Below are 24815 nucleotides of genomic sequence, written 5' to 3'. Positions count from 1 at the left end.
GTATAAGAACGTTACGATGATGGTACTGTCAGAAAGGTGAATGCAAGTGGGTAGGCTTCCTAGAGTCTGGGGAGCCTTTAGACAAGGAAACCTCCCAGCAGGGGTGTGCTGGTAAATGTTTAACAACTGGTTCTCCAAAAATTTTTTAGAAGTGCTGATTGTAACATTTGCTGATTTTCAAGCTGTAAATATTTCCACGAAGGTTGATTTCAAGCTACCAATGTAATGTCACTGAACAGTGAGCTGGGAAGAGACACGCACAATGAGCTCCAGCTCACCACGGCTCCCAGCTGTCCCCAGTGTTGTGTGTGACAATGACGTAAAATTACTTTCACAAATCAAGTCTGCTTAGGTTTTTCAATTAATTGTGCCTTTGAGATGCCATATTGTATAGCGTTAGAACCTGCGTTTTCGGAGTTAGAGGCAAGTTCACATTCTAGATCCACTGCTTCCTGGCAATGTGACCTTGGACAAGTTGCTTACCCTCTCTGAGGCTGTTACCCCAATTGTAAAATGTGAAGAGTGATAACCTACTTCACAGGGTTTTCTGGTGGATTAAAAGAGACTATGCATGTAGAATGGTTGGCATGATGCCCATTGTTATTGATAAAGTAACAAATGCTGGGTAACAAATCGTGTGCCTGTGCAGGAACCTAGTTTCCCCCTCCCCGCTGTTGTCAAAATAAGCTTTCTTTCCTCCTCCTATGCTTTGCTAAGAATCACATTTAATTGGACCTCTCCCCTTACCAATTCTCTGCCTTGACTATGTCAACTTGAGTCTCCCTACTTGACTCTCAAACACATTTTGAAAACAGAGGTAGGCGCCCCAGGGCTCTCCACTTTACTTGGGAGGTGCAGGTCCAGTCTGGCTTGGCTGCCTGTCTAACCTGAGGGGTGGGTAGAAGGATCAGGTTCATCTGGTATTCTCTGGCCAAGGCTTGTGCTTACATCTGAAGTGTGATGAGCCAAACCAGGAACTATGAAATCTGATTTTCTTCAACTCATTTCCACATAGCAACCTCATAAAAACCAAAAAAACCAAACCCATAAAAAAGCACCCAAGAAATTGCTTCTGGAACATGAAACAATGAGGAAATGATGCTGTTTCTTTGTTTAAAAGTAAAACCCTAGGCATGCTTTGTGAGCAGCTGATCATTTAATTATGAGACCCATGAGAGATATTTTCACCTCAGAAGACATTGCCCGTGTCTCCTGAGTGAAGTGCCAGGATCTCTGCTTACACATTGTAGACCAGGGATGGATAAACTTTTTCTGTAAGGGGCCATATAGTAAATGTTTTAGCCTTGTTGGGCCAGATAGTCTCAACTCAACTCTGCCCTTGTAGTGCAAAACAGCTAGAGATAATAAATAAACAAATGAGTGTGGCTGTGTTCCATTAAAATTTTGTTTACAAAACAGGTGGCAGACCAGATTTGGCTGTGGGCTCTAGTTTGCCAACCACTGCTATAGACATTTGAGAGACAGTTAAGAACAGCGAGTAAGAGCATGAACCCAGCTCTGCTTCTTTCTAGCTCTGGGTCTTGGGCAAGTCACTTAATAAGAGGTAACAGTATCTACTCATGGGATTATGGTAAGTGTCTTAGTTATCTAGTGCTGCTATAACAGAAATACCACAAGTGGCTGGCTTTAACAAAGAGAAATTTATTTTCTCACAGTCTAGTGAATTGACTCGATGGCACTGGGTTTTTGGGTAGTTGGCTACAAGTCCAAATTCAGGGCGCCAGCTCCAGGGGAAGGCTTTCTCTGTCTGTGGGCTCTGGAGGAAGGTCCTTGTCATCAGTCTTCCCTTGGTCTGGGAGCATCTCAGCGCAGGAACCTCAGGTCCAAAGGATGCGCTCTGCTCCCAGCACTGCTTTCTTGGTGGCATGAGGTCCCCATGTCTCTCTGCTCGCTTCTCTGTTTTATATCTCAAAAGAGATTGGCTTAAGGTACTGTCTGATCTTGTAGATCTCATCAATGTAACTGCCATTAGGTTCGGTATGAGTTGCAATCAACTCGAAGGCAGGGTTTTTTTTTTTTTGTTTGTTTAATCCATCTCATTACATCATAGTGATAGGATTTAAAACACGTGGGGAAATCACATCAGATGACAAAATGGTAGACAGTCATACAATACTGGGAATCATGACCTAGCCAAGTAAACAGATATTTTGGGGGGATACAAATCAATCCATGACAATAAGAATTCAGGGAGATGATGTCTATGAAGAGTGTGGGCCAGGACCTGGCACATGGTGAATACTAGCTGCTGCTGCTGGTTTTATTTATTGCCCTTTTGCCTTGGCCACTCTCTTGACAGAAGGGGCTGTTGGGAATGATTTTTGGTACATTGAAGGCTAAAGCTGGTTGAGAGTTTATTTGCTTGTTTATTTTTCAAGCATAAAGTCTAAATGAAAAAAATATGTGGCCTTCTGTAGCTGCTGAGAAGGTCACTGTTTTTGCTGAGTGCTGTAGCTTTCACAGCTGAGTAGGTAAACAGTGCAACTAAGCGGAACCAGTTAGACAAGTCAAGCCAAAAATAAAGATAAGGTTAAATATCGACCTCGCTAGACTTGCTTTTAGCTTTACAACAAAGACTAAGCTGGCTGATGGGGAAGGTAGTGCACTTGGTTCTATCATTGCCAAATCTTACCGAGCCAAGAATTTGTAGTTTGTTCTTTAGGGTGCTTGGCATTTTGCTAGGCATCATGGGGAGAAGGAGGTTAAGAGAAAGAGCAAGTATGCATTCTACCCTGCAAAAGCTCACAATCTAGTAAAGGGATGTAGAAAAGGTATGGATAACCCACCACCTAACCCAGCAAGGCCAGACTTCACCATCAGCCTTTGGTCGGTGTGCTGCTGGCTGTGCCCTACCTGCCAAGATTCCAGTCCCGCTTTCCCTATCCTTGCTCTCTACGCAGCCTGGGCAGGTTACACTTGCCTTCTTACATGATTATTTGAACTCATTTGTTCATTAAAAAAGTATTTGAGTGCATATTATGTGCCAGCAAAAAAGACAAGGTCCATGTTCTTATTGAGCATAAGGGCTAGTAGAAGAACACATAGTCATTCACAAAATAATGCCATGAAGATGAAGGACTTAGCTCCATAAGAGCTTACAATAAAGAAAAATGAACTAGACAGGGAGAATCTAAGTGTTGGGGAAGGAGGTGTGTATGTGTGTGTGTTTGCATACATATAGGTTGTTTTATATGGAAATAGGAGCAAACTACAGCTACTATTCCCCTCTCCTTTTTCCTTTCCTAATTTGAATTATGCTCAGTAAATACTTAAGTATTTATTTAGGAAATAAGGCCAAAATTTTAGGGGCAAAGCATCATTAACATATCAACACAATACAAAAATATAGTTAGGTTAAAAAAATTAGTTTTTTTTCTCTTCTGGCAGATACAGCTTTTATTTCAACTTTATGCCATCTTGTAAGTTTTGTTGTGGTGTTTTTCCTTTTTCCCTTTTATTTTCTTCTCTCTTCTATTTTTTTATTTTGAAAAAAATATAAACCTATAGTAAAGTTGAAAGAATAGCATAATGAACACTCATAAACCCTTCACTAGATTCACCAGTTGTTAACATTTTTACCTTATTTGCTTTTCCTTTCTCTACAGATTTAATCTTTTTTTTTTTTCTGAGCCATTTGAAAGTAAATCACAGACATCATGACACTTTATCCTGAATATTTCAGCACACACCTCCTAAGAACAAGGACAATCCTTTTTCTAACCATAAAAATATTATACCAAAGAAATTTAACATTGGTACAATTATCTAATATGTACTCCTTATTCATATTTTCCTAATAGTCCCAAAAAAGTCATTTATATCTCCTCTTTCCTTCCTTCCTTCCTTCCTTCCTTCCTTCCTTCCTTCCTTCCTTCCTTCCTTCCTTCCTTCCTTCCTTCCTTCCTTCCTTCCTTCCTTCCTTCCTCCCTCCCTCCCTCCCTCCCTCCCTCCCTCCCTCCCTCCCTCCCTCCCTCCCTTCCCTCCTTCCTATTTTTTTGTGTTGAAAATGTATAAAACAAACCATCCGCCAGTTCAGCAACCTCCACATGTACATTTCGGTGACATTGATTACACTCTTCATGTTGTGCAACCCCCATCCCTGTCTTCTCCTAATTATTCTACCACAATTAACATAAACTCAGTGGCCCCTAAGCAAAGACTTCCCTTTTCCCCTCCCTCCCACCACTGGTAACCGCTCATAAGCATTGGTTTCTACATGTTTGCTTATTTTATATGTGAGGTAATACATCATTGTCCTTTTGTGACTGACTGGTTTCTCTCAGCATGATGTTTTCAAGGTTCATCCATGTTGTGGCATTTATCGGGACTTCATTTCTCTTCATGTCTGAGTAATATTCCATTGCGTGTATAGACCATATATTTAAAAAAAATTTTTATTGTGCTTTAAGTGAAAGTTTACAAATCAAGTCAGCCTCTCCCACAAAAACTTATATACACCTTGCTACACACTCACAATTGCTCTCCTCCTAATGAAACAACACACTCCCTCCCTCCACTCTCTCTTTTCCTGTCCATTTTGCCAGCTTCTAACCCCCTCTACCTTCTCCTCTCCTCTCCAGCCAGGAGATGCCAACAAAGTCTCAAGTGTCCCCCTGATCCAAGAAGCTTACTCCTCACCAGCATCCCTCTCCAACCCATTGTCCAGTCCAATCCCTGTCTGAAGAGTTGGCTTTGGGAATGGTTCCTGTCCTGGGCCAACAGAAGGTCTGGGGGCCATGACCACCAGGGTCCTTCTAGTCTCAGTCAGACTATTACATCATGTCTTTTTATGACAATTTGGGGCCTGCCTCCCACTGCTCTCCTGCTCCTTCAGGGGTTCTCTGTTGCGTTCTCTGTCAGGGCAGTCATCGGTTGTAGCTGGGCACCATCTAGTTCTTCTGGTCTCAGGCTGATGTAGTTTCTGGTTTATGTGGCCCTTTCTGTCTCTTGGGCTCATAGTTACCTTGTGTCCTTGGTGTTCTTCATTCTCCTTTGATCCAAGTGGGTTGAGACCAATTGATGCATCTTAGATGGCTGCTTGCTAGCATTTAAGACCCCAGATGCCTCTCTCCAAGGTGGGATGCAGGATGTTTTATTAATATATTTTATTATGCCAATTGACTTAGATGTCCCCTGAAACCATGGTCCCCAAACCCCACCCTTGCTATGTTGGCCTTCAAAGCATTCAGTTCATTCTGGAAACTTCTTTGCTTTTGGTTTAGTCCAGTTGTCCTGACCTCGCTTGTATTGTGTGCTGTCTTTACCGTCACCTAAAGTAGTTCTTATTTACTATCTAATTAGTGAATACCCCTCTCTCATCCTCCCTCCCTCCCCCCTCTCATAACCATCAAAGAATATTTTCCTCTCTGTTTGAACTATTTATGGAGTTCTTATAATAGTTAGACCATGTTTTGTTGATGGGTATTTAAGCTGTTTCTACTTTTTGGCTATTGTGAACAGTGCTGCGATGAACATTGGTGTATAAATTTCTATTTCTGTTCTTGCTTTCACTTCTTTTTGGTATTTACCTAGGATTGGGATTGCTGGATCATATGGTAATTTCCTATTTAACCTTTTGAGGAGCTGCCAAACTGTTTTTTACAGAGGCTATATCATTTTGCATTCCCACCAGCAATGGATGACGGTTTCAATTTCTCTACATTCCTTTCCAACATGTCTTGTTTTCGTTTTTTTTTTTTCCCTCCATCATTGCCATTCTAATGGTGATGATATCTCACTGTGGTTTTGATTTGCATCTCCTTAATGGCTAATGACATTGAGCATCTTTTATGTGCTCATTGGCCATTCGAATATCCTCTTTGGTGAAATGTTTAAATCTTCTGCCCATTTTTTGATTGGGTTGTTTGTCTTATGATTTTTATGTTGTGGAACTGTTTATATGTTTTAGGCATTAGACCCTTATTGGATATATGGTTCCTGAAAATATTTACATACAGTGAAATGTGCAGATGTTAAGTGTACAGTTTGATTAACCCAGTCCCAGACTAATCACAGTTTGATTAGTTTTGACAAATATGTCCCTATACCCTGCACTTGTATTAAGATACAGAACATATCTATTACCACAAAAAGTCTCCTTGGTGCCTGTTCCCTTAGAATTTCTTTTCTTAAATCCCCCTACCCACAAGAAGCAGAAGTTGATCTGATTTCTTCATTATTCTTGTGCCGTTTAAATTGTCCCAAAGTTTGGTAATGAAAACCCCTTCAAGTTGACTCTGTGTCCTTTTGACATACCGCTTTAATCTTTGAGCACTTTCTTGCTTTCTGGCACAAGGAAGTGTTTTGTTTTATTCCTTTGAACAGCTGCAACTATGCCATGGTATGGATACTATTTATTTAATAATTTCCCCATTCATGGGCTTTAGATTGTTTCCTTGTTTTTCCCTCCCCCGTTACAACAATGGTGCAGCAAACAGGTACATCCTTGCACACTTATATGAGTATTTCTGTAGGCCAGAACCCTAGAAGTGGTATTGCTAGGCTAAAGGGCATGAACATTTAAATTTTTTTATTGATATTGTTAAATTCTCCCTCTCCTTTTTAATTTTAATTAGTTTATTTTTGTTGTTGAGAATGTACACAGCAGAGCATACACCAATTCAACAGTTTCTATATGTACAATTCAGTGGCATTGATTACATTTTTCAAGTTGTGCAACCATTCTCACCCTCCTTTTCCGAGTTATTCCTCCCCTATTACCATAAACTTACAGCCCCTAAGTTTCCTGCTTAATCTTTTGAGTTTCTGTTGTCAGTTCGATCTAATATAGGTAGTTCTTAAAAGAGCACAATGCTCAAGGCAGACATTCTTTACTAGTTAAACTCAACTATAGTTTGGTTTTAAGGAGACTTCAGAGGATATTTTTGGTTTAAGGTTTAAGGCCTAATGATTACTTCAGGGCAATAGTTCTGGGGGGTTCACCCAGCCTCCATGGCTCCAGAAAGTCTAAATTCCATGAGAATTTGAAATTCTGTTCTGTATTTTCCTCCTTTTGATCAGGATTCTTCTATAGAATCTTTGATTAAAATGTTCAGTAATGGTAGCTGGGCACCATCTAGTTCTTCTGGTCTCGTGGCAAAGGAGGCAGTTGTTCATGGAAGCAATTAGCCACATGTTCCATTTCTCCTCCTTATTCCTGGCTCTCCTTCTTTTGTTGCTCCAGGTGAATAGAGACCAATTGTTGCACCTTGGATGGCTGCTTGCAAGCTTTTAACACCTCAGGTACTACACAACAAGCTAGGAGGTAGAACAGCAGCACTAAACATGACATTAGGCAAATTAACTGCGATGTCCCATGAAACCATTACCCTAAACCTTCAAACCAAAGAACCAATCCCATGAGGTGTTTGGTTGTACATAAGCACCCTCAGCAGCTAGTCTTTTTGTTGTTGTTCTTGTAAATATATCTATCATACAACTTTTCCAATTCCTTTTTTTTTTACAGTTGTACAACTTATTGACAGCAATTACATTAATCAGCTGTGCAACCCTACCATTAATCAATGCATTTTTTCCATCACCATAAACTGAAATTCAGTGCTCTGTAAGCAGTAACTCCTTCTTTTCCCCTCCCTCCCACCCCTGGTAACCATTAATACACTTTGGTCTCTATCCATTTGTTTGTTCTTGTCTTTTTATATAAGAGATCATACAGTATTTGTCCTTTTGGGACTGTCATGATTTGAATTGTGTCCCCCAAAAATGTGTGTATCAATTCGCCTGGGCCATGATTCCTGGTATTGTATGATTGTCCACCATTTCATCATTTGATGTGATTTTCCTATGTGTTGTAAATCCTGCCTCTATGATGTTAATGAGGGGGGATGGGCAGCAGTTGTGTTGATTGGGCAGGACACAATCTACGGGATTGGATTGTGTCTTGAGCTGGTTTCTTTTGGGATATAAAAGAGAGAAGCGAGTAGAGAGACAAGGAGGCCTCATACCACCAAGAAAACAGTGCTGGGAGCAGAGTGCATCCTTGGACTTGGGGTTCCTGCACAGAGAAGCTTCTAGTCCAGGGGAAGACTGCTGGAGAATAAACTTTTTGTTACAACCATCCACTTACGGTATTCCTGTTACAGCAACACTAGATAACTAAGACAGTGACTGATTTTTTTCTCTCAGCATAATGTCTTCATGCTCAATCCGTGTTGTAGCATGTATCAAGACTTCATTTCTCTTGTTCTACATTTTGTTTATCTGTTCATCCATTGATGGGCATTTAGGTTGTTTCTACCTTTTGGCTATTGGGAATAGTGTTGCAATGAACATTGGTGTACATATGTGTGTGTTGCTGCTTTCAAGTCCCTTGGGTATATACCTAGGAATGGAATTGCTGAGTAATACAGTAGTTCTATTTTTAGTTTTTGAGGAACTGCCACACAGTTTTCCACAACGGCTGTACCATTTTGCATTCCCACCAGCTACAGATAAAAACCTGCTGCTGTCAAGCCGATTCTGACTCATAGCAACCCTATAGGACAGAGTAGAACTGTCCCATAGGGTTTCCAAGGAGTGGCTGGTAGATTTGAACTGCCAACCTTTTGGTTAGCAGCCAAGCCCTTAACCACTATGCCACCAGGGCTCCCAGCAATGGATAAGAGTCCCAGTTTCCCCACATCCTCACCAATGTTTGGTATTTCTTTTTTTTTTTTATCTTAGCCATCCTAGTTCTCTCATCCTTTTTTAAGAAGCTGTATTAATTAAGTTTCCACAAACAGTGCTGATTTCCCTACAACTTGCTAATGCTGAATTTTGTCTGTTCGTGTGTATATATAGTGGTGCAGATTTTGAATTCAGGCTTATCATTGACCAAAGTGGACATCCAAACCTTAGTTCCTTCCTTTTGTTTTCAAGTTCTCCAGTTTTGATTTGTATAGAAATGGAATCTCTTCTCAAAGGAGAAGTTAAACCCAAGGTGAAGTGTTTGCTGATGTTAAGTGTCGCATTCACCATTGTTGTCAACTTTGGGAGGGATGCTCTTACTGGTTTTTATTCTGCATTAATTGTACATGGAAGATAAATTATGAAACACTGTAACAAGGGCTTCGGATCCTTTCAAGCAATCTTTGTAAAATTTGTTTCACAGCTGCTGCTCTGCGTTTGTATCCTTAAATAACAATTGGAAATGATTCTCGTTTTGCAGTGAACTATGATGATTCTACATTTGGGATAGCAGGCTTATCATAATTTTGTGTGTGTGTATGTATGATCACTCTCTGAGACCAGCTGATAAACAAATCACTTCTGTTTATTTTTAAACATTGAACCTTAGGTTAAACACCTTTGTGGATGACTTGTAGGTTTTTTTTATCTTTTCTTTTTACGGATTAAGGAGGTTCTTTGAAAACTTTTATCTGTTTGCTGAAGTTACTTGTGCGGTTTTTCCTCCATAGGTGTTTGAAGCTGTGATTTCGTGGATAAATTATGAGAAAGAAACCCGTTTGGAACACATGGCAAAGCTGATGGAACATGTTCGTCTCCCTCTCTTACCTAGGGATTACCTAGTCCAGGTGAGTGCTGTGTGAAGAACCAAGGACTTCCCTGTTCATTCAGGGCTCTAGGAATAGCAGTGGGCAGCCTGGCTGTATGGAGCGGTTGAGGAGTTTTATGAATACTTTGGTATGTGTTGAGGGTAAGTCTGGGTTGTCTAAGCTTCAGACCCTGTTCTACTACTTATTAGCTATGAGTTCTTATTTAACTTTTAACTTTTTCAAGCTTCAGTTTTTTCTTCCATAAAATGGGTATTATAATAGAGCCCACTAGGGTTGTTGTAGGGACCAAAGGAGGTAAGTGTGCAAGTCAAGTGTTTAGCATAGAGCCTGGTCTGTCAAATGTTCAACAAAAGTTATCTGCTATTATTGTAGAGTGCCAGAGCAAGAAGGACCATTTGCATAATGGTTCTATGTTCCCTTTTTGCCTTAGATGTAGGCCAGTTGGAGCCCAAGTCAGGAGGATAAAAACCAGGTCCTCACAGGTGCCTGGAATACATGCAGCTTCTACTTCTTCTGAGAACCCACTGACCAAAGGAAAGAAAAATCAAGAATTATGGGGTGTTCGTATGGTGCCACATGTTTTCTCACTTAATCTGCATAACAGCACTGTGAGGCAAAGATTATAACCCATTTTAACAAATTTGGGCCTTGAGGCTTTTGGAGGTACGGAGCTACTAAGAGGCAAGGCCTGGACTCAAATCCAAGTCTGGATCTACAGCAAACACTCCCACTAAGCTGGCTGCCACCTTTTATACTCTGCCCTGTTTACCATTACATGACTGACTTTGTGCAGTAAATGGTGTTAGATACTCTTACAGGGAAGCAGAGGATAAATGTTGGTATATGAACAAAAGAAAACACTGAGGCAGTAGGCCAGCCCTCAGCTGTCCTCAGGGAGTCTCTGGAAGGACTGGAAGGTGTGATGCAAGGATAAGAGAGCAGGCTCTGTCACTTCCCATCCGTATCACATTGGGCAAATACTTAACCTCTCCAAACCTCAGTTTTCTCACCTGATAGAAAGAGCGCCTGTGTGAGGATAAAATGAGATAATCCATGCAAAACCTGTAACAGAGTTCAGTGCGTCTTAGCTGATATTACAACTATTTTGTGATGGCTGCTAGTATTGGTAATAGTGGGAGACATAGTAACCTCACCAGCACTTTTAAAGTCTTTAGCTCATGACACTGTTGACCACAGGCCTAAGGGGTCAGTGAAATGTTCTCTGAATGTCTAGTCCTCTTCTGAGGTGCTGAAGAGATACACTTTTAAGTCTTGATACCTGCCCTGCAGTTTACGCTTTGGATGACACCACTGCCATCTGGTGGCAGCATATCCTTCCTGCAGAAAAGGTTCTTTAAACCTTGGATCTGAAGCTGCCTGAGCTCCGTGTCGGTCAAACCTTGCTGTGCTTTGAGGGAAACCTTATACTATCCAGAGGTGGAGGTGGGTGTCTGGTCTCTAGCTCAGTCTCACTTCCACAGTGAGGGAGGCTGGCCTGTAGGTCCTGGGTTTCAGAAAAATTCAAGGGACCTTAGAGACCCCTCTAGTTACAACCTCCATCAGGTGTCCACAACCGAAACTTAACAAAGACATCAGAAATTGTTCCTGGGTTATTATGGCAAAGTAAGATTTAGACCTGGACGAGGGGGTTCAAGGCAATGGGCATGAGAACTGTTGCACGAGATCCTTTTTTTTTAATAAAAGGGCTTTTTAAAAAACCAGGCCCCTCAGGGAGAACACTTCTAGGAGTAGGTGTTTCATTAATACTCATTTGACCTTCAAACTTGCAATTAGTATAACCCGCTGGGGATGACTGATGGCAGTGGAGGACGGAGAAGGGAAGCTCTTGGGCAGACCTGCACCAACACTGCCCTGACTTTGGGGGAAGATGTTAATTCAAGCTGAATGGGTTATTTTGGAAAAGTAGCAGCTCATACATTTCTCTTTCCTCCCAAGATCCTCTCCCACCCTTTTTATTTTTTAACTGATTCTAAAAGTTTGTGATTTGGCTCAACCTGACTCAGTTCCCCTGTGGGAGAGACAAAAAAAACCTCCAAAGGAAATAAAGTGTCCCTGGAGCTCATATCTGGAGAAGGAGGTGCACAAAGGTGACAGAAGCCCTATCTTGCCCATCCTTCTTGCCCTGCCAACTCTAGCACTGCCCAGCAGGCCAAGGGCCCTGGCTGCATTTTCACTCCTGGTGACAGGTGAGGACCCAGGAGCACCAGACAAGACCATCGTCTTGCTAATGAAATATTTAGCCTCACACTTCCTGAGCACCTACCTAGGTCCTGCTCTGGAATGCAAAGGTGAAGAAGACATAGTCCCACCTTAAATGGGTCCAAGATGAGGTCAATAGGTGGGACTTCTGGGCAGGACATTCTGTTTGCTCTGATGTTACCACTCTGTTAAGAGAGCCTCACTGGCCAGTTTTCTGTCCTGAGTCTTTCACTGCAACAAAACAGACACGTATCCTTTCTTTAACTGCTTTATTTTACCTAATGCCTCCAGAGGTTGGCTTATGGTTCTCCATGTCTCTCTTCCTCCTTCCCCTCTCCTTTCTCCCCTCCCCATCTATTCTCTTCTCTCTCTCCCCTCCTATCTTTTCTTCTCTCTCCCCCTCTCCCTCTCTCAAGTGTCTGACCCTGTTGCCTCAACATTATAATACATTCAAACCAGGAGGAATATGGGAAGAGGCATTCAGGACAACTAATTACCTTTAATTTTGCATAATCTCATTTAAGCCTCAAACCAATGTTGTTAAGTAACAAAATCATTGAGGTTGTGGATACTTTTAATGTGCCCATCTTGCAGATAAGGAAACAGGATCGGCAGAGTTTAGTAGTAGGGCTGGGATTTGAATCTCTTGTGTGTTTGATGCCAGAGCTTGATTGTTTACTCCATTGTGCTCTTGAAATGCAGGAAGTGAGCATGAGTAATTCTGTGGACCTTTCTCTTGGGTTTGAGATGATGTGGTGTGGGAACGAATAAGTGTTGGAGTGCAGGGATAACTCAGTCCAGGGAGAGAGCTTGGGAAATGTGGTTGAGTGCTGCTTCAGGAGATAACCTGTGGGTTATTATCTCCAGACAGTTGAAGAAGAAGCTTTGATAAAGAATAACAACACCTGTAAGGACTTCCTCATCGAGGCCATGAAATACCATCTGCTCCCTCTGGATCAGAGGCTCTTGATTAAGAACCCGAGGACCAAGCCCAGGACCCCAGTCAGCCTGCCCAAGGTAAGCCCCAGCCCAGTCACTGCCAAGAGCCAGGATTCTGTCCTGGGAGAGTAGATGGCTGCCTGCCTGCATCATGGTTGCATTTAGAACCTGGGAGATGGAGTCTGCTGGTTCTTCTTGAATCTGCTGGTACCTCTCTCTTCTGGGGTGTTCCTTTCCTACAAGTTTCAAGGTAACCTCCAGTGTCCTCAGGGAGTTTTGAGAGGAACTAAGAGCTCTTCCCTCTCCCTCGCTTATTTTTCACGCCATGATTTGGGCTGTGTCTCTATTGGAAGCTGAGAATGGCTGTATTGATCTTACTTAGTGGTAGCTACATCAATTCTTCTAGGCCATTCTTCGAATCATTCTGGTTCCTTCCCTCACCACAGAGCAATAAAGGACAATTAGGGCTGCCAGAGGAGAAAAGGGGCCTTGAGGAGTCAGACAGGTAATGAAAGAGGGGAAGGCAGTGGGGAAATGAGAACTTGTGAAGGTGCAGCTAGGGGAAGGGAGGGATGATCATAGGAGCGGACCCTACGATTGAGTGTATGCTGTGTACTGGCTGCCTCCATTCTTTGCAAAGTCCCCTTCCCTCTCTGGTCCTCAGGTCCCTTATCTGCAGAATGAAAGATGCTGCACTAAATGATCTCCAAAGTCCTTTCCGGCTTGGCATTCGAGTAGTCTTTCTAGGATCCTTATGTGCTGGTGTCTGGGGGAAGGTCCCAGCCAACGCAACGGGAAAGGTGGGAGGAGAGAATGGGTTGTGTTGGCTCATTGACTACACAGTAGGCAGCATCAGGGAATTATTTAGCACTTGTTTTGTCCTCCTCCTCTTTCCGCCTGGCTGCCACACTCCTTGCCTGCTGCTCCCAGGAAAGTTTCACAAGGGTAGAGAAGCATGTGGTTGTCCAAGACCAGATACTGGAATTCTCTGAGGTGTGCAGTCCTTTTTTCCTACTCTGCTCCATGACCCTGGATCATTGAGAGTGTAGTGGTTGCAATGTGAATACAAAAATCCAAACCAAATTCGAACTGCCAACCTTTTGGCTAGCAGCCAAATGCTTAACCACTGTGCCGCCGGGGCTCCTACAATGTGAATGGATGTTATAAGTTTTCCCAGATAACACAAGTAGTTAAGAGGTATGGCTACTAACCAAAAACGCTGGTAGTTCGAATCCACCAGCCTCACCTTGGAAACTCCATGGGGCAGTTTTACTCTGCCCTATAGGGTCACTATGAGTCAGAATCGACTTGACAGCGAGTATTATGTGCCAAGCACTGTGTGGATGGTATCACATACATATCTTATTTAATCTTCTCAACAATGCTGTCACGTTAGGACAGTTGTAATTCCAGTTCTACAAATGAGAAAATGGCAAGTTTAGAGAGGTTGAGTAACTTGCCCCAATCAACACAGCTCATGTGGTAGAACCTGTGTTTGAACTGAGACTTTTTTACCCTCCAAACTATTCTCTGAACGCATACTGTCCTGTGGCTGGCTTCACTTTTGTAAACCAGAAGTGTACACCTGTCTTTCTCGTGCTGCCTGGTGCTGATTACATGGTGTAGCTGCGTTAAGAAAGGGCCTTGGTCTGGTTGGCTAGTTGCCTTACCGCACGCTGATGCCTTTTGTTGAAATACTGCATTGAAACTTCTTTATATTTTTCAAAGTGAAAATAACTTAGCTTTATTTAAGCACAGAAATATGTACTTATTGTAGATTATTAGAAGGATACTGCAATTTTGAAATAAGAAAGTAAAATTCACCTGAAATCCCTCTACCCTGAGGCAATCACTTCTACCATTTTGGTGATTTTTCCTCCAGACATATCTGTGTGCACTTATTCAAACATAGATTAAAAAATATGCCTTTAGATAAATGGGATCTTGTTATACAGATGGAAATCTTTTCCCCCCACTCAACCATGTACTATAGACCAATTTCTATGTTATCAGTATAGATAGAAATCAGTATTTTAGTTGTGATGGGTATATGGTATTCAATTGTGTCTATGTACCATCATTTATTTAACAACGCTCTGTTGATGGGCTCTGCAGCAGTTTCAAGGTTTTTGATATTATAAACACTTGTGTGTCAAATATCCTTATGTATACATCTTTGTATATTTGTGCAATTACCTCCTTAGGATAAATTCTTATAAGTGGAAAAGGTATCTGCAGTTACCATTTTTAGAGAGTTCTGTATCTGCTTAAGAAGAGTATACCTTTTTACACTCCCTCAACTAAGGTGTGCCTGACCCAGGCCATGGTATTTATGATTGCCTCATATGCATGTGAAAGCTGGACAATGAGTGAAGAAGAGTTGATGCATTCGAATTATGGTGTTGATGAAGAATATTGAATATACCATGGACTGCCTGAAGAATGAACAAATCTGTCTTGGAGGAAGTACAGTCAGAGTGCTTCTTAGAAGCGAGGATGGTGAGACTTGGTCTCAGGTAGTTTGGACATGTTATCAGGAGGGACCAGTCCCTGGAGAAGGACATCATGCTTGGTAAAGTAGAGGGCCAGCGGACCCTCAGCAAGATGGGTTGTTACAGTGGCAGCAATAATGGGCTCAAACGTAGCAACAATTGTGAGGATGGTGCAGAACTGGGTAGTGTTTCGTTCTGTTGTCCATGGGGTCAATATGAGTTGGAACCGACTCCACAGCACCTAACACATAACAGCAACTAGTAGTGAAGCACCTGTTTTCTTCACACTTTTGTCAACAATCGGTATTAAACTTATAAATAGTTGCCAATTTGATAAGTTAAAAGATGACATCTTGTTTTATTTTGCATTTCTTTATTTGAGTGAGTTTTATCTTGGTTTCATATAATTATTGGCATTTGTGTTTCTTTTTTGGAGAATTCTCTGTTCATACCCCTTGCCCATTTTTCTATTGGGCTGTACATTTCTTATTAATGGCTTTTAAGGGTTCTTTGTACATTAAAGAAGTTAGGCCTTTATTGTATGTATTTCAAGTATTTTTTCCTTAGTATGCAGTTTGCCTTTTAACTTGTTTATAACAATCATGAATTAAAAAAAATAAAATTTTTTTTTTTTTTAAAGTAGTCAGATTGATATGTCTCTTGCTTTATAGCTTGGGTTTTGCACTGTGCTTAGAAAGATTTTCCCTACCTTGAGATTTTTTTTTTTTTAAATTTTCTCCAAGTAGTTTTGTAATTTCTGTATTTTACATTTGCATCTTTGACACACTTAGACTTTATCTTGGTGTAAGGTGTAAGGGTAGGAATTCCACTTTATTTATATTGCAAATGACGAGCCAGTTGCCCCAAAGCTTTTTTATTGAGTAATCCATCCCCTTCTCTCCCATTGATTTGAATGCCACCTTCATTATGATTCTAAGTTGCACTATTGTTTTACGTGGAGGAGCCTTTACATACCTGGATTTTCAGGGGGCCTTCTCACTTGTCTCTGTGACTTTGACAGACGTGAGCCACATCCCTCTTTGCCCTCAGGAAATTGTGATTCTAATCCTACAGGATGTCAGGTTAATGATGTCTTTGTCTCATGAATGTATTCTGGAGCTAAGGAAGTAGTGGTTCAGAACTGGCCCAGGTTCTTGGTAAGGAGACCATACCCAGTGACCCTTCTTTTCTAGATTCGACATCTAGCTCTTGCCACATCTAACCACAAAAACACAGCTTTAAAAATCAAAACCAAAAGCCTGAGCCTGGACTAAGCAAGCTGGGAGTCATTCCCAAGCTTCTGGGTATTGACTCTATAGTAATTGAGAAGAAGGCCAGCGCTTATTTCAGGAGACCAAGGCCAACCGCTTAGGATGTTTGGTTTCAGAGTGAGAAATGTTTATACTCCCGGGCACCTACTTTTCTGCAGGCAACTGGAACCATGGCTAAGTTCCTTAGAATCTGTTAAAGAAAGGAAAAAAAGTCATCTCTGTTCTTTGCCTCATTGTTCTCCTGTGTTTAATCCTTGAGTGATTTAAGGTTATATTGTTCAACCTGCTCCTCAAACTATACCTCTGTCATTATTGTTGGGGCATTTAAATTAATGAGCAATCCCCACTGAAGGTTTGAGGAATTGGCACGTGCTAAGGGAAATGACAATTAGAGTCGGAATCAACTTGACAGCACGGGTTTTGTTTTTTTTTTTTTAAAGGGAAATGAGCACCAGATTTTATCATTAAATCTTCACAATGATGTTGTTGTTGTTAGGTGTCTTCGAGTCACTTCCGACTCGTAGTGACCCTATGTACAACAAAACGAAACACTGCTTGGTCCTGCGCCATCCTCACAATCATTGTTATGCTTGAGCCCATTGTTACAGCCACTGTGTCAATCCATCTCCTTGAGGGTCTTCCTCTTTTCCACTGACCCTCTACTTTACCAAGCATGATGTCCTTCTCCAGTGACTGAACATGTCATGTCCAAGGCCTGTGAGACAAATCTCACCATTCTTGCTTCTAAGGAGCATTCTGGCTGTACTTCTTCTGAGACAAATTTGTTCATTCCTCTGGCAGCCCATGGTATATTCAATATTGTTTACCAACACCATAACTCAGAGGCATCAGTTCTTCCTTGGCCTTCCTTATTCACTGACCAGCTTTCACATGCGTATGAGGTGATTGAAAACACCATGGCTTGGGTCAAGCGCACCTTAGTCCTTAAAGTGACATCTTTGCTTTTTAAAACTTCAAAGAGATCTTTTTCAGCAGATTAACTCACAGTTAATAGCTAGGTATTATTTGTATCGCAACTCAGAGGTTCAGAGAAGTTAAGTAACTTGGCGAGTTACACAGCCAGTAAATGCAGAGCTGGGGCTTGAACTGAGATCTGTCCCACTCCAAAATCCATGCTTCATCTTTTATATTCAGTTTCCTCCCAGGGAACAGGTTTTGGTGGCAGGTGAAATTTAATTTCAGATTTATTGAGGTATAAAAATTTACTTGTAGTAAAATTCACTTTCTAGGGATATAATTTGATGAGTTTTGATAAATGCATATAGCCGTGTAACTACCACCACAGTCAAAATACAGAATATTTTAATCACAAAAAAAATTTTCTTTGTGCCCCTTTGTAGTCAGTCTCCTTCTTCTGCCCCCAGCCACTGGCAACCACTGATCTGACTCCTGCCCCTATAGTTTTACATTTTCCAGAATGTCATATAAATAAACCCACTGCCGTCGAGTTGATTCCAACTCATATAAATAGAATCATACAATATATAGTCTTTTGAATTTGTCATCTTTCTCTTAGCACAATGTTTTTGAGATTTATCCATGTTGTTGCATGTATCAGGAATTCATTCCCTTTTATTGCTGAGTAGTATTCCATTTTTATGGATGTACCACAATTTATTTATTCACTAGTTGATGGACATTTAGATTATTTCCAGTTTTGGGCTATTACAAATAAAGTGGCTGTGAACATACAGATCTTTTTGTGTACATGTGTTTTAATTTCTCTCGTGTAAATACCTAGGAGTGGAATTGCCGAGTTGTATGATAAGTATGGAAACCCTGGTGGCGTAGTGGTTAAGTGCTACGGCTGCTAACCAAGGGTTGGCAGTTCAAATCCGCCAGGCGATCCTTGGAAACTCTGTGGGGCAGTTCTACTCTGTCCTATAGGGTCGCTGTGAGTCGGAATTGACTCGATGGGACTGGGTTTGGTATGATAAGTATATGTTTAATTTTATAAGAAATTGCCAAACTCAGTTATTCCACAGTCTCAGCGGCACTTGGTATTGTCTATTTAGTAGGAATGTGGTATTATCTCACTGTAGTTTTAATTTGTATTTCTCTATTGACTAATGATGTTGAGCATCTTTTCATGTGATTATTTGCCATCTATCTTATTCTTTGATGAAATGTCTGTTCAAAGTTTTTGCCCATTTAACTCTTGTTGAGTTGTAAGACTTTTTCTTTTATGTATTCTGGATATGTCTTTGTATCAGAAATATATTTTGCAAATTTTCTCCCAATTTGTGTCTTGTCGTTTCATTTTCTTAGCAGTGCCTTTTGGAAGAGCAGAAAATTGTAATTGTATTGAAGTTCAATTTATTGACTTTTTTTTCCTGCTATGATTTGTATGTTTTGTGTTCAAGCTAAAAAATCTTTCCCTAATCTAAGGTCACAAAAATTTTCTCCTGTACTTTCTTCTAGAAGTCTTAGAGTTTTAGGCTTTTATATTTAGGTCTGTGATCCATTCTAGTATGATTTTTTCTTAATGAGGTACATAAAGTGTCAAGGTTAATTTATTTTATATATGGGTATCCACTTGTTCCACATCATTTCTTGGGAAGATTATCCTTCCTCCACTGAATTACGGTGACATCTTTGTTGTAAATAATCGACTGTATATGTATGGGTCTATTTCTAGACCTTATTCTGTTCCATTTATCTATTTGTCTATCTTTACACCAATGCCATGTTGCCTTGATTACTAGCTTTATATTAAGTCTTCAAATCAGGTAGTGTGAGATCTCTGGTTTTGTTCTTCTTCAAAGTTGTTTTGAATATTCTAGGTTTTTCACATAAATTTTAAAGTCTGTGAATTTATATAAAAAATCCCATGGGGATTGTGGATTGTGTTAGATCTATAAATCATTTGGGCAGGGGAGAAATAGACTTTTTAATAGTACTAAAGCAGTATCGTTAATCTTAATAATACTGATCCATGAACACAGTATATCTCTCTATTTATTCAAGTCTTTAATATCTCTCAGCAGTCAAAAATTTTCAGTTTATGGGTCTTGAACATTTTCTGTTAGATTTGTCCCCAGATATTTCATAGTTTTTAATGCTATTGTAAATGATATTTTAAAAATTCTAATTTCCAATAGCTTATTGCAGTGGGTTTTATTTATTGCTTATATGTAGAAATACAGTTGATAAGAATGGTTTTTTAATGAAGAAGGAAAGGTCAGGTGGTTGGAGGTTTTACTTGTTTCTGGAAAACAAAGACAGTGCCTTCAGGAGATTACTGAGTACCCAGGCTCACACTATGGGCAGGTATTTAGGGTTCTCTCACTTACCTGCTTACTTGTAGGTTTCATGATGCCAGGAGTCATTTATTGGTGTCCTCAGCACACAGACTCGATCGATCCTGGCACAGGATGGGCAGTGGTAAAACTTTTCATGAATGAAAGAAACATATATATATTATTGTGCTTTAAGTGAAAGTTTACAATTCAAGTCAGTTTCTCAAACAAAAACTTATATACACATTGTTATGTGACACTAGTTGCTCTCCCTGCAATGTGACAGCACATTCCTTCTCTCCACCCTGTATTTCCCATGTCCACTCAGCCAACTTCTGTCCCCCTCTGCCTTCTCATCTCACCTCTGTACAGGAGCTGCCCATTTAGTCTCATGTGTCTACTTAAGCTAAGAAGCATACTCCCCACCAGTATCATTTTATGTCTTATAGTCCAGTCTATGTCTGAAGAGTTGGCTTCAGGAATGGTTTTAGTTTTGGGCTAACAAACAGTCCGGGGGCCATGTCTTCTGGGGTCCCTCCAGGAAAGAGACTTATTTTTAAAGAAGAAATAACCTCATGGAGATTTAGTTCTATTTATATCACACCTAGTTTTTCTCCCCAATGCTTGCCAGCATTCACACGTGTTTTCACATGGATGTAGTAAGGATTTATGTCCAACTTCATATCCTCCTCTTATCCCTTGTGTAGATCGACCCTACAACATTTGGTTCAGCCCGATAGTCCAATACTGAATGTTCCTGGGAGTTAGAAGGGTTATGAGGCACTTAGATTTTTTTTAAAAAAGCAGTAAACTATAAATGATCATTCATGCATTAATTCATTCATTCAACGTACTTTCATAGAGAAGTCACTAATTGCCAGGCACTTGGCTATGTGCTTGGAGCCCTGGTGACACAGTGGTTAAGAGCTACAGCTGCTAACCAAAAGGCCGGCAGTTTGAATCCACCAGCCACTCCTTGGAAACCCTATGGGGTAATTCTACTCTGTCCTATAGGGTCGCTATGAGTTGGAATCGACTCGATGGCAGCAGGTTTTTGTTTTTTTTTTTTACAGTTCGGGCTATGTGCTGGGGGCATAAAGGCTCATGTGAACTGGTCCTTGCCCCAGGAGATTCTCAGACTACGGGGAGGGGAGACAGATGTAAAAAGACAATTGCAATGCAGCATGAAAGTGCCACAATGGGGTATGGGTAAGATGCTTTAGGAGGACTGAGAGGGGTGAGGAATGAGGGAAAGCTTTCTGCAGGAGCTGAAGCCTGAGTTGAGTATCCAAGGCCAAATGCAAATTGTTTGTGAGGATGAACATACAGAAACTGGTTTATATGACTACAGGAGAGAACTGGCTCATACCTCTGATGACCAATTAGAGTAATTTGTATTTTGTTTCTTGTTTATTCTCTGGGTCATTGTCCTTATCATCAAAGCTGTTGATGATTATACAGTACTATTGTTATTAATTTAACAGTAATGACAACCAATTACTGAGAAGCCTCCTTGTGTTTTAGGCTAAGCAATTTATATACATTATCCTATTTTGTCTTCATAACAACTCTGGAGGCTTTGATGTTACAGAAGACTGAGATTCAATGAGATTGAGTGATTTGCCCATGGCTTCACAGCTCGTAAGTGATAGCACTAGGACTTGAGTTTAGGTTTGGCAGACTGAAAGCCTATGCTTTTAACCACTACATAATACTAACCCCCACAATGATGATAAAAAAAAAAAACAAAACCTGCCATCAAGTTAATTCTGACTCATAGCGACCCTATAGGATAGAGTAGAACTGCCCTGTAGGGTTTCCAAGGAGTAGCTGGTGAATTTGAACTGCTGATCTTTTAGTTAGCAACCTGAGCTCTTAACCACTGTGCCACCAGGGCTCCATGATAATAATAAACCGAAAAAAAAAAAACAAACCCAAACCCGTTGCCCTCAAGTTGATTCTGACTCATAGTGACCCTGTGGGACAGAGTGGAACTGCCCCGTAGGGTTTCCAAGGAGCACCTGGTGGATTCAAACAGCTGACCTTTTAGTTAGCAGCCCAACTTTTAACCGGTATACCACCAGGGCTCCATGATGATAATAGCAGATCCCAATTACTGAGGACTTACCATATGCCAAGCACTGGGCTGAGTAATTTACATTTATTATCTCATAGGATTTTCATAATTGTGATTACCCCATTTTACAGACTAGGAAATTGCTTCTTGGGTTATGTTACCTACTCATTATGTATTAGTTATCTATTGGTGTGTAACAAATTACCCTAAACTTGGTGGCTTAATATAGCAAATATTTATTACCTCACAGTTTCTGTGAGTTAGGAAACTAAGAGTGGCTTAGCTGGGTCAGTCCAGATTAGGGTATCTCATAAAATTGCAGCCAAACTGTTGAGTGGGGCTGTAGGCATCTCAGGGCTTGTTTAGGGAGAGGATCGGATTCTAAACTCACTCCTGTGGTTGCTGGCAGGTCTCAGTTTCTTGCCATGTAGGAATCTCTTTAGGCTGCCTGTGTGTGCTCATGACAAGGTAGCTGGCTTTCTTCTCCCCATGGCTTCTTCATGACATGGCACCTGGCTTCTCCCACAGTGAATGATTCAAGAGCAAGAGAGTGAGAGAGAGTATCCGAGACTGAAGCTGCAGTCTTTTTATAACCTAATCTCGGAAGTAATGCCTCATCATTTCTGCCATATTTTATTTGCTAGAAGCAAGTCACTAAGTCTAGCCCACACTCATGGGGAAGGGAATTAAGTCCCATGTCCTAAGTGGAGGAGTATCAAAAAATTGGTGAACATATCTTAAAACACAGCTAATAAATGGCTGAGCTGAGATTTGTGTCCAGGGTGACTGACTCCATCCAGAGTCTGTGTTCTTTATGCTATTGCTTCCAAATTTCATAAAAAATTTCCGGTGAGTACTATGTAGAAAGAATCCTGATTCTGGCACTTTGATGATTTTTAATTTTAAGATGTCACTCTGAGAAAGTAAGATAGGAATACATAAATGGTCAAATAAGTGGAGGAAGAAGAGAAATCAGGGAATAATTGAGGAGTTGGAGAAGCAGCCAAAGGAATTCTAAAGGCAGGCTAGTTTTGGCTTTTGTGAATCCTGTTCAGATAGGCTACTGACAGAGCAAACTTTCAGAAACACACTGGTGGAGAGAGATTCACATTATTCTCAGCAGTGAATGTGTAGGCAAGTCCCTTCCTTGAAAGGAATATGATTGCTTTGAGATAGCTGCAGAGGCTAATAAGGATGTTTTTTCCTGAGTCGCATATGCACAGATCATATTGACACATTCAAGATGGAACAACTAATGGCATAATCTTGGCTCCCACACATTCACCAGCCAGCACCTTCCCTGGGGCTTGGTTGCTATGGACAACCAGAGACTGTCTCCCAGTCACTCAGAACACTCCTACATTGCCCTGTTCCAAGGATGGCACTATAGAAATGAGGTTCCAGGAATATGCAAATGAACCCTTTGGAAATGTACAGAACCTGGCACTTTTCACTGTCATTCCAGTTCATTTGGTGAGTTTATCCACCTTTTTAAAATGACTCTGAAGAGCCATCTTGGCTAGAAGTGGGCAGCTTTCTCCTGAGTTATGCTGTCCTATGTTAAGTAGACAGTGTTGTAGCATAGTAGGTATGATCTGTCATCTGGGCCAGGCCCCTGGCTAAGGCACTTCCATCTTGGTCCTCTAAATGGATCCAGCCTACACCCTGGAAAAACCCTGGGGTCTGAATAAACCCCACCATCATCCCTGAAATTAGTGGCAATCACCCTTCCATTCACAGGTTTCTACCATTTATTGGGAGTCTGTTTTTTAGCATACAATGATGGTGTTGATCTAATAATAGAAGCTAACATTTATTTACTTGTACTATTTGCCAAACGCTGTGCCAAGTGCTTTATATCTCTTAAGCCTCTTGATACTGGTATGAAAAACATTTTATTATCCTGATGTGATAGACGGTGAAAATAAAGCTTATAAGCTATTAAGTGCCTGGGCTGATATTTGAACTCAGGAGTGTAACTCTAAAGCCCATTTTCCTCACTCCTCTCTCCCTCTGGGCCTTGCCCTCATGTTTTCTGGTCTCAGGCCCCCATTGTCTCTGCACGTTGGCTGTCATTACGTGCCTAGAGCACCTGTCGCTTAGGAACCTGCTTGGACAAGTCTTCTGGCTCGACCTCGACGTGCTCCTTCGGATGAACTCTTGGTGTTAGCCCTGCGGCCCCACGCACCAGGGTAAGAGAGACTCTCGCTTCCTGCCCTGGCCCGAGGGACCGACTGGCTGGGCCTGCCTTCTGCCCAGCATACCGGTCATGGAAGAGGGTTTGGACACATACCTCTTGCCTGATGGAAAAAGTGTGTAAAGCCCAGGTTGTTCCTCTACTGTGATTTTCAGCCTCAGTGGAGATCCTAATACTTACATGGTCCTGCAGCCAGGGTTAGGGCCTTGGTCTACACGTGGGCTGAAATTGCTGTTCTATTCGCCAACTGCCCATTACACTGGCCAGGCTCTGGCACCTAATGGCTCTCAGACATAGGGTGGTTGTCACATCTGTGAGGATGGACCAACAAGCCTTCATTCCCAATCTTTGGAAAACTGCCCAGGCTGCAGTACACCGGTGGAGTCAGAATCATCTATATGAAAGAAATAGCATTACATTATTTATTTAAAAATTATTTTGTTAATGCTAGGAGTGAAATTTCCTTCTTTAGAAATCAGGTAGTATTTGCACAGCCTGACTAATCTCCCCAAAGTAAATGACCATTGGAATTTCCAAAATGAGAGTGTTTTCCTTAGGAGGCATCTCATAACCACCTCCCACAGTGAATCTGGCTCACTCGTCTTCTGTCAACCAGGACTTTCTATTCCCCAGAATTTCTGCAACCTCCATTGTAGTGACAGCTGAGATTTGGGATCAGAACCCTGAAGTGCCCTGCAAGACTCCCAGCTACATTTCAGTTCTTGCAAGTGATTAATATGTTCAGTGTGCATAGTTGTTAGCCTAGGACCAGTTCTCATAGCTTATTGTTTATAGTTTATTGTGATTCCTATACGTCAAACAG

At 41.2% G+C, this 24815-nt stretch overlaps 1 protein-coding gene across 3 annotated transcripts in view; it reads left to right on the top strand.

Moving 5' to 3' along the window:
- The window catches only part of KLHL3 (kelch like family member 3), a 145878-nt gene that overhangs the window by 93880 nt on the left and 27183 nt on the right, over positions 1 to 24815 (top strand). For all 3 annotated transcript variants that reach the window (XM_010590853.3, XM_064276538.1, XM_064276548.1), the window contains exons 7-8: positions 9438 to 9554; positions 12624 to 12773. In XM_010590853.3, coding sequence (XP_010589155.1) covers positions 9438 to 9554; positions 12624 to 12773 — 267 coding nt within the window. The remainder of the gene's footprint in view (positions 1 to 9437; positions 9555 to 12623; positions 12774 to 24815) is intronic.

Source organism: Loxodonta africana, chromosome 2, assembly GCF_030014295.1.
Source record: "Loxodonta africana isolate mLoxAfr1 chromosome 2, mLoxAfr1.hap2, whole genome shotgun sequence".
In the NCBI taxonomy this organism is placed as follows: Eukaryota; Metazoa; Chordata; class Mammalia; order Proboscidea; family Elephantidae; genus Loxodonta; species Loxodonta africana.
The sequence above is the reverse complement of the archived record's forward strand: the minus strand, read 5'-3'. Positions and strand labels throughout refer to the sequence as shown.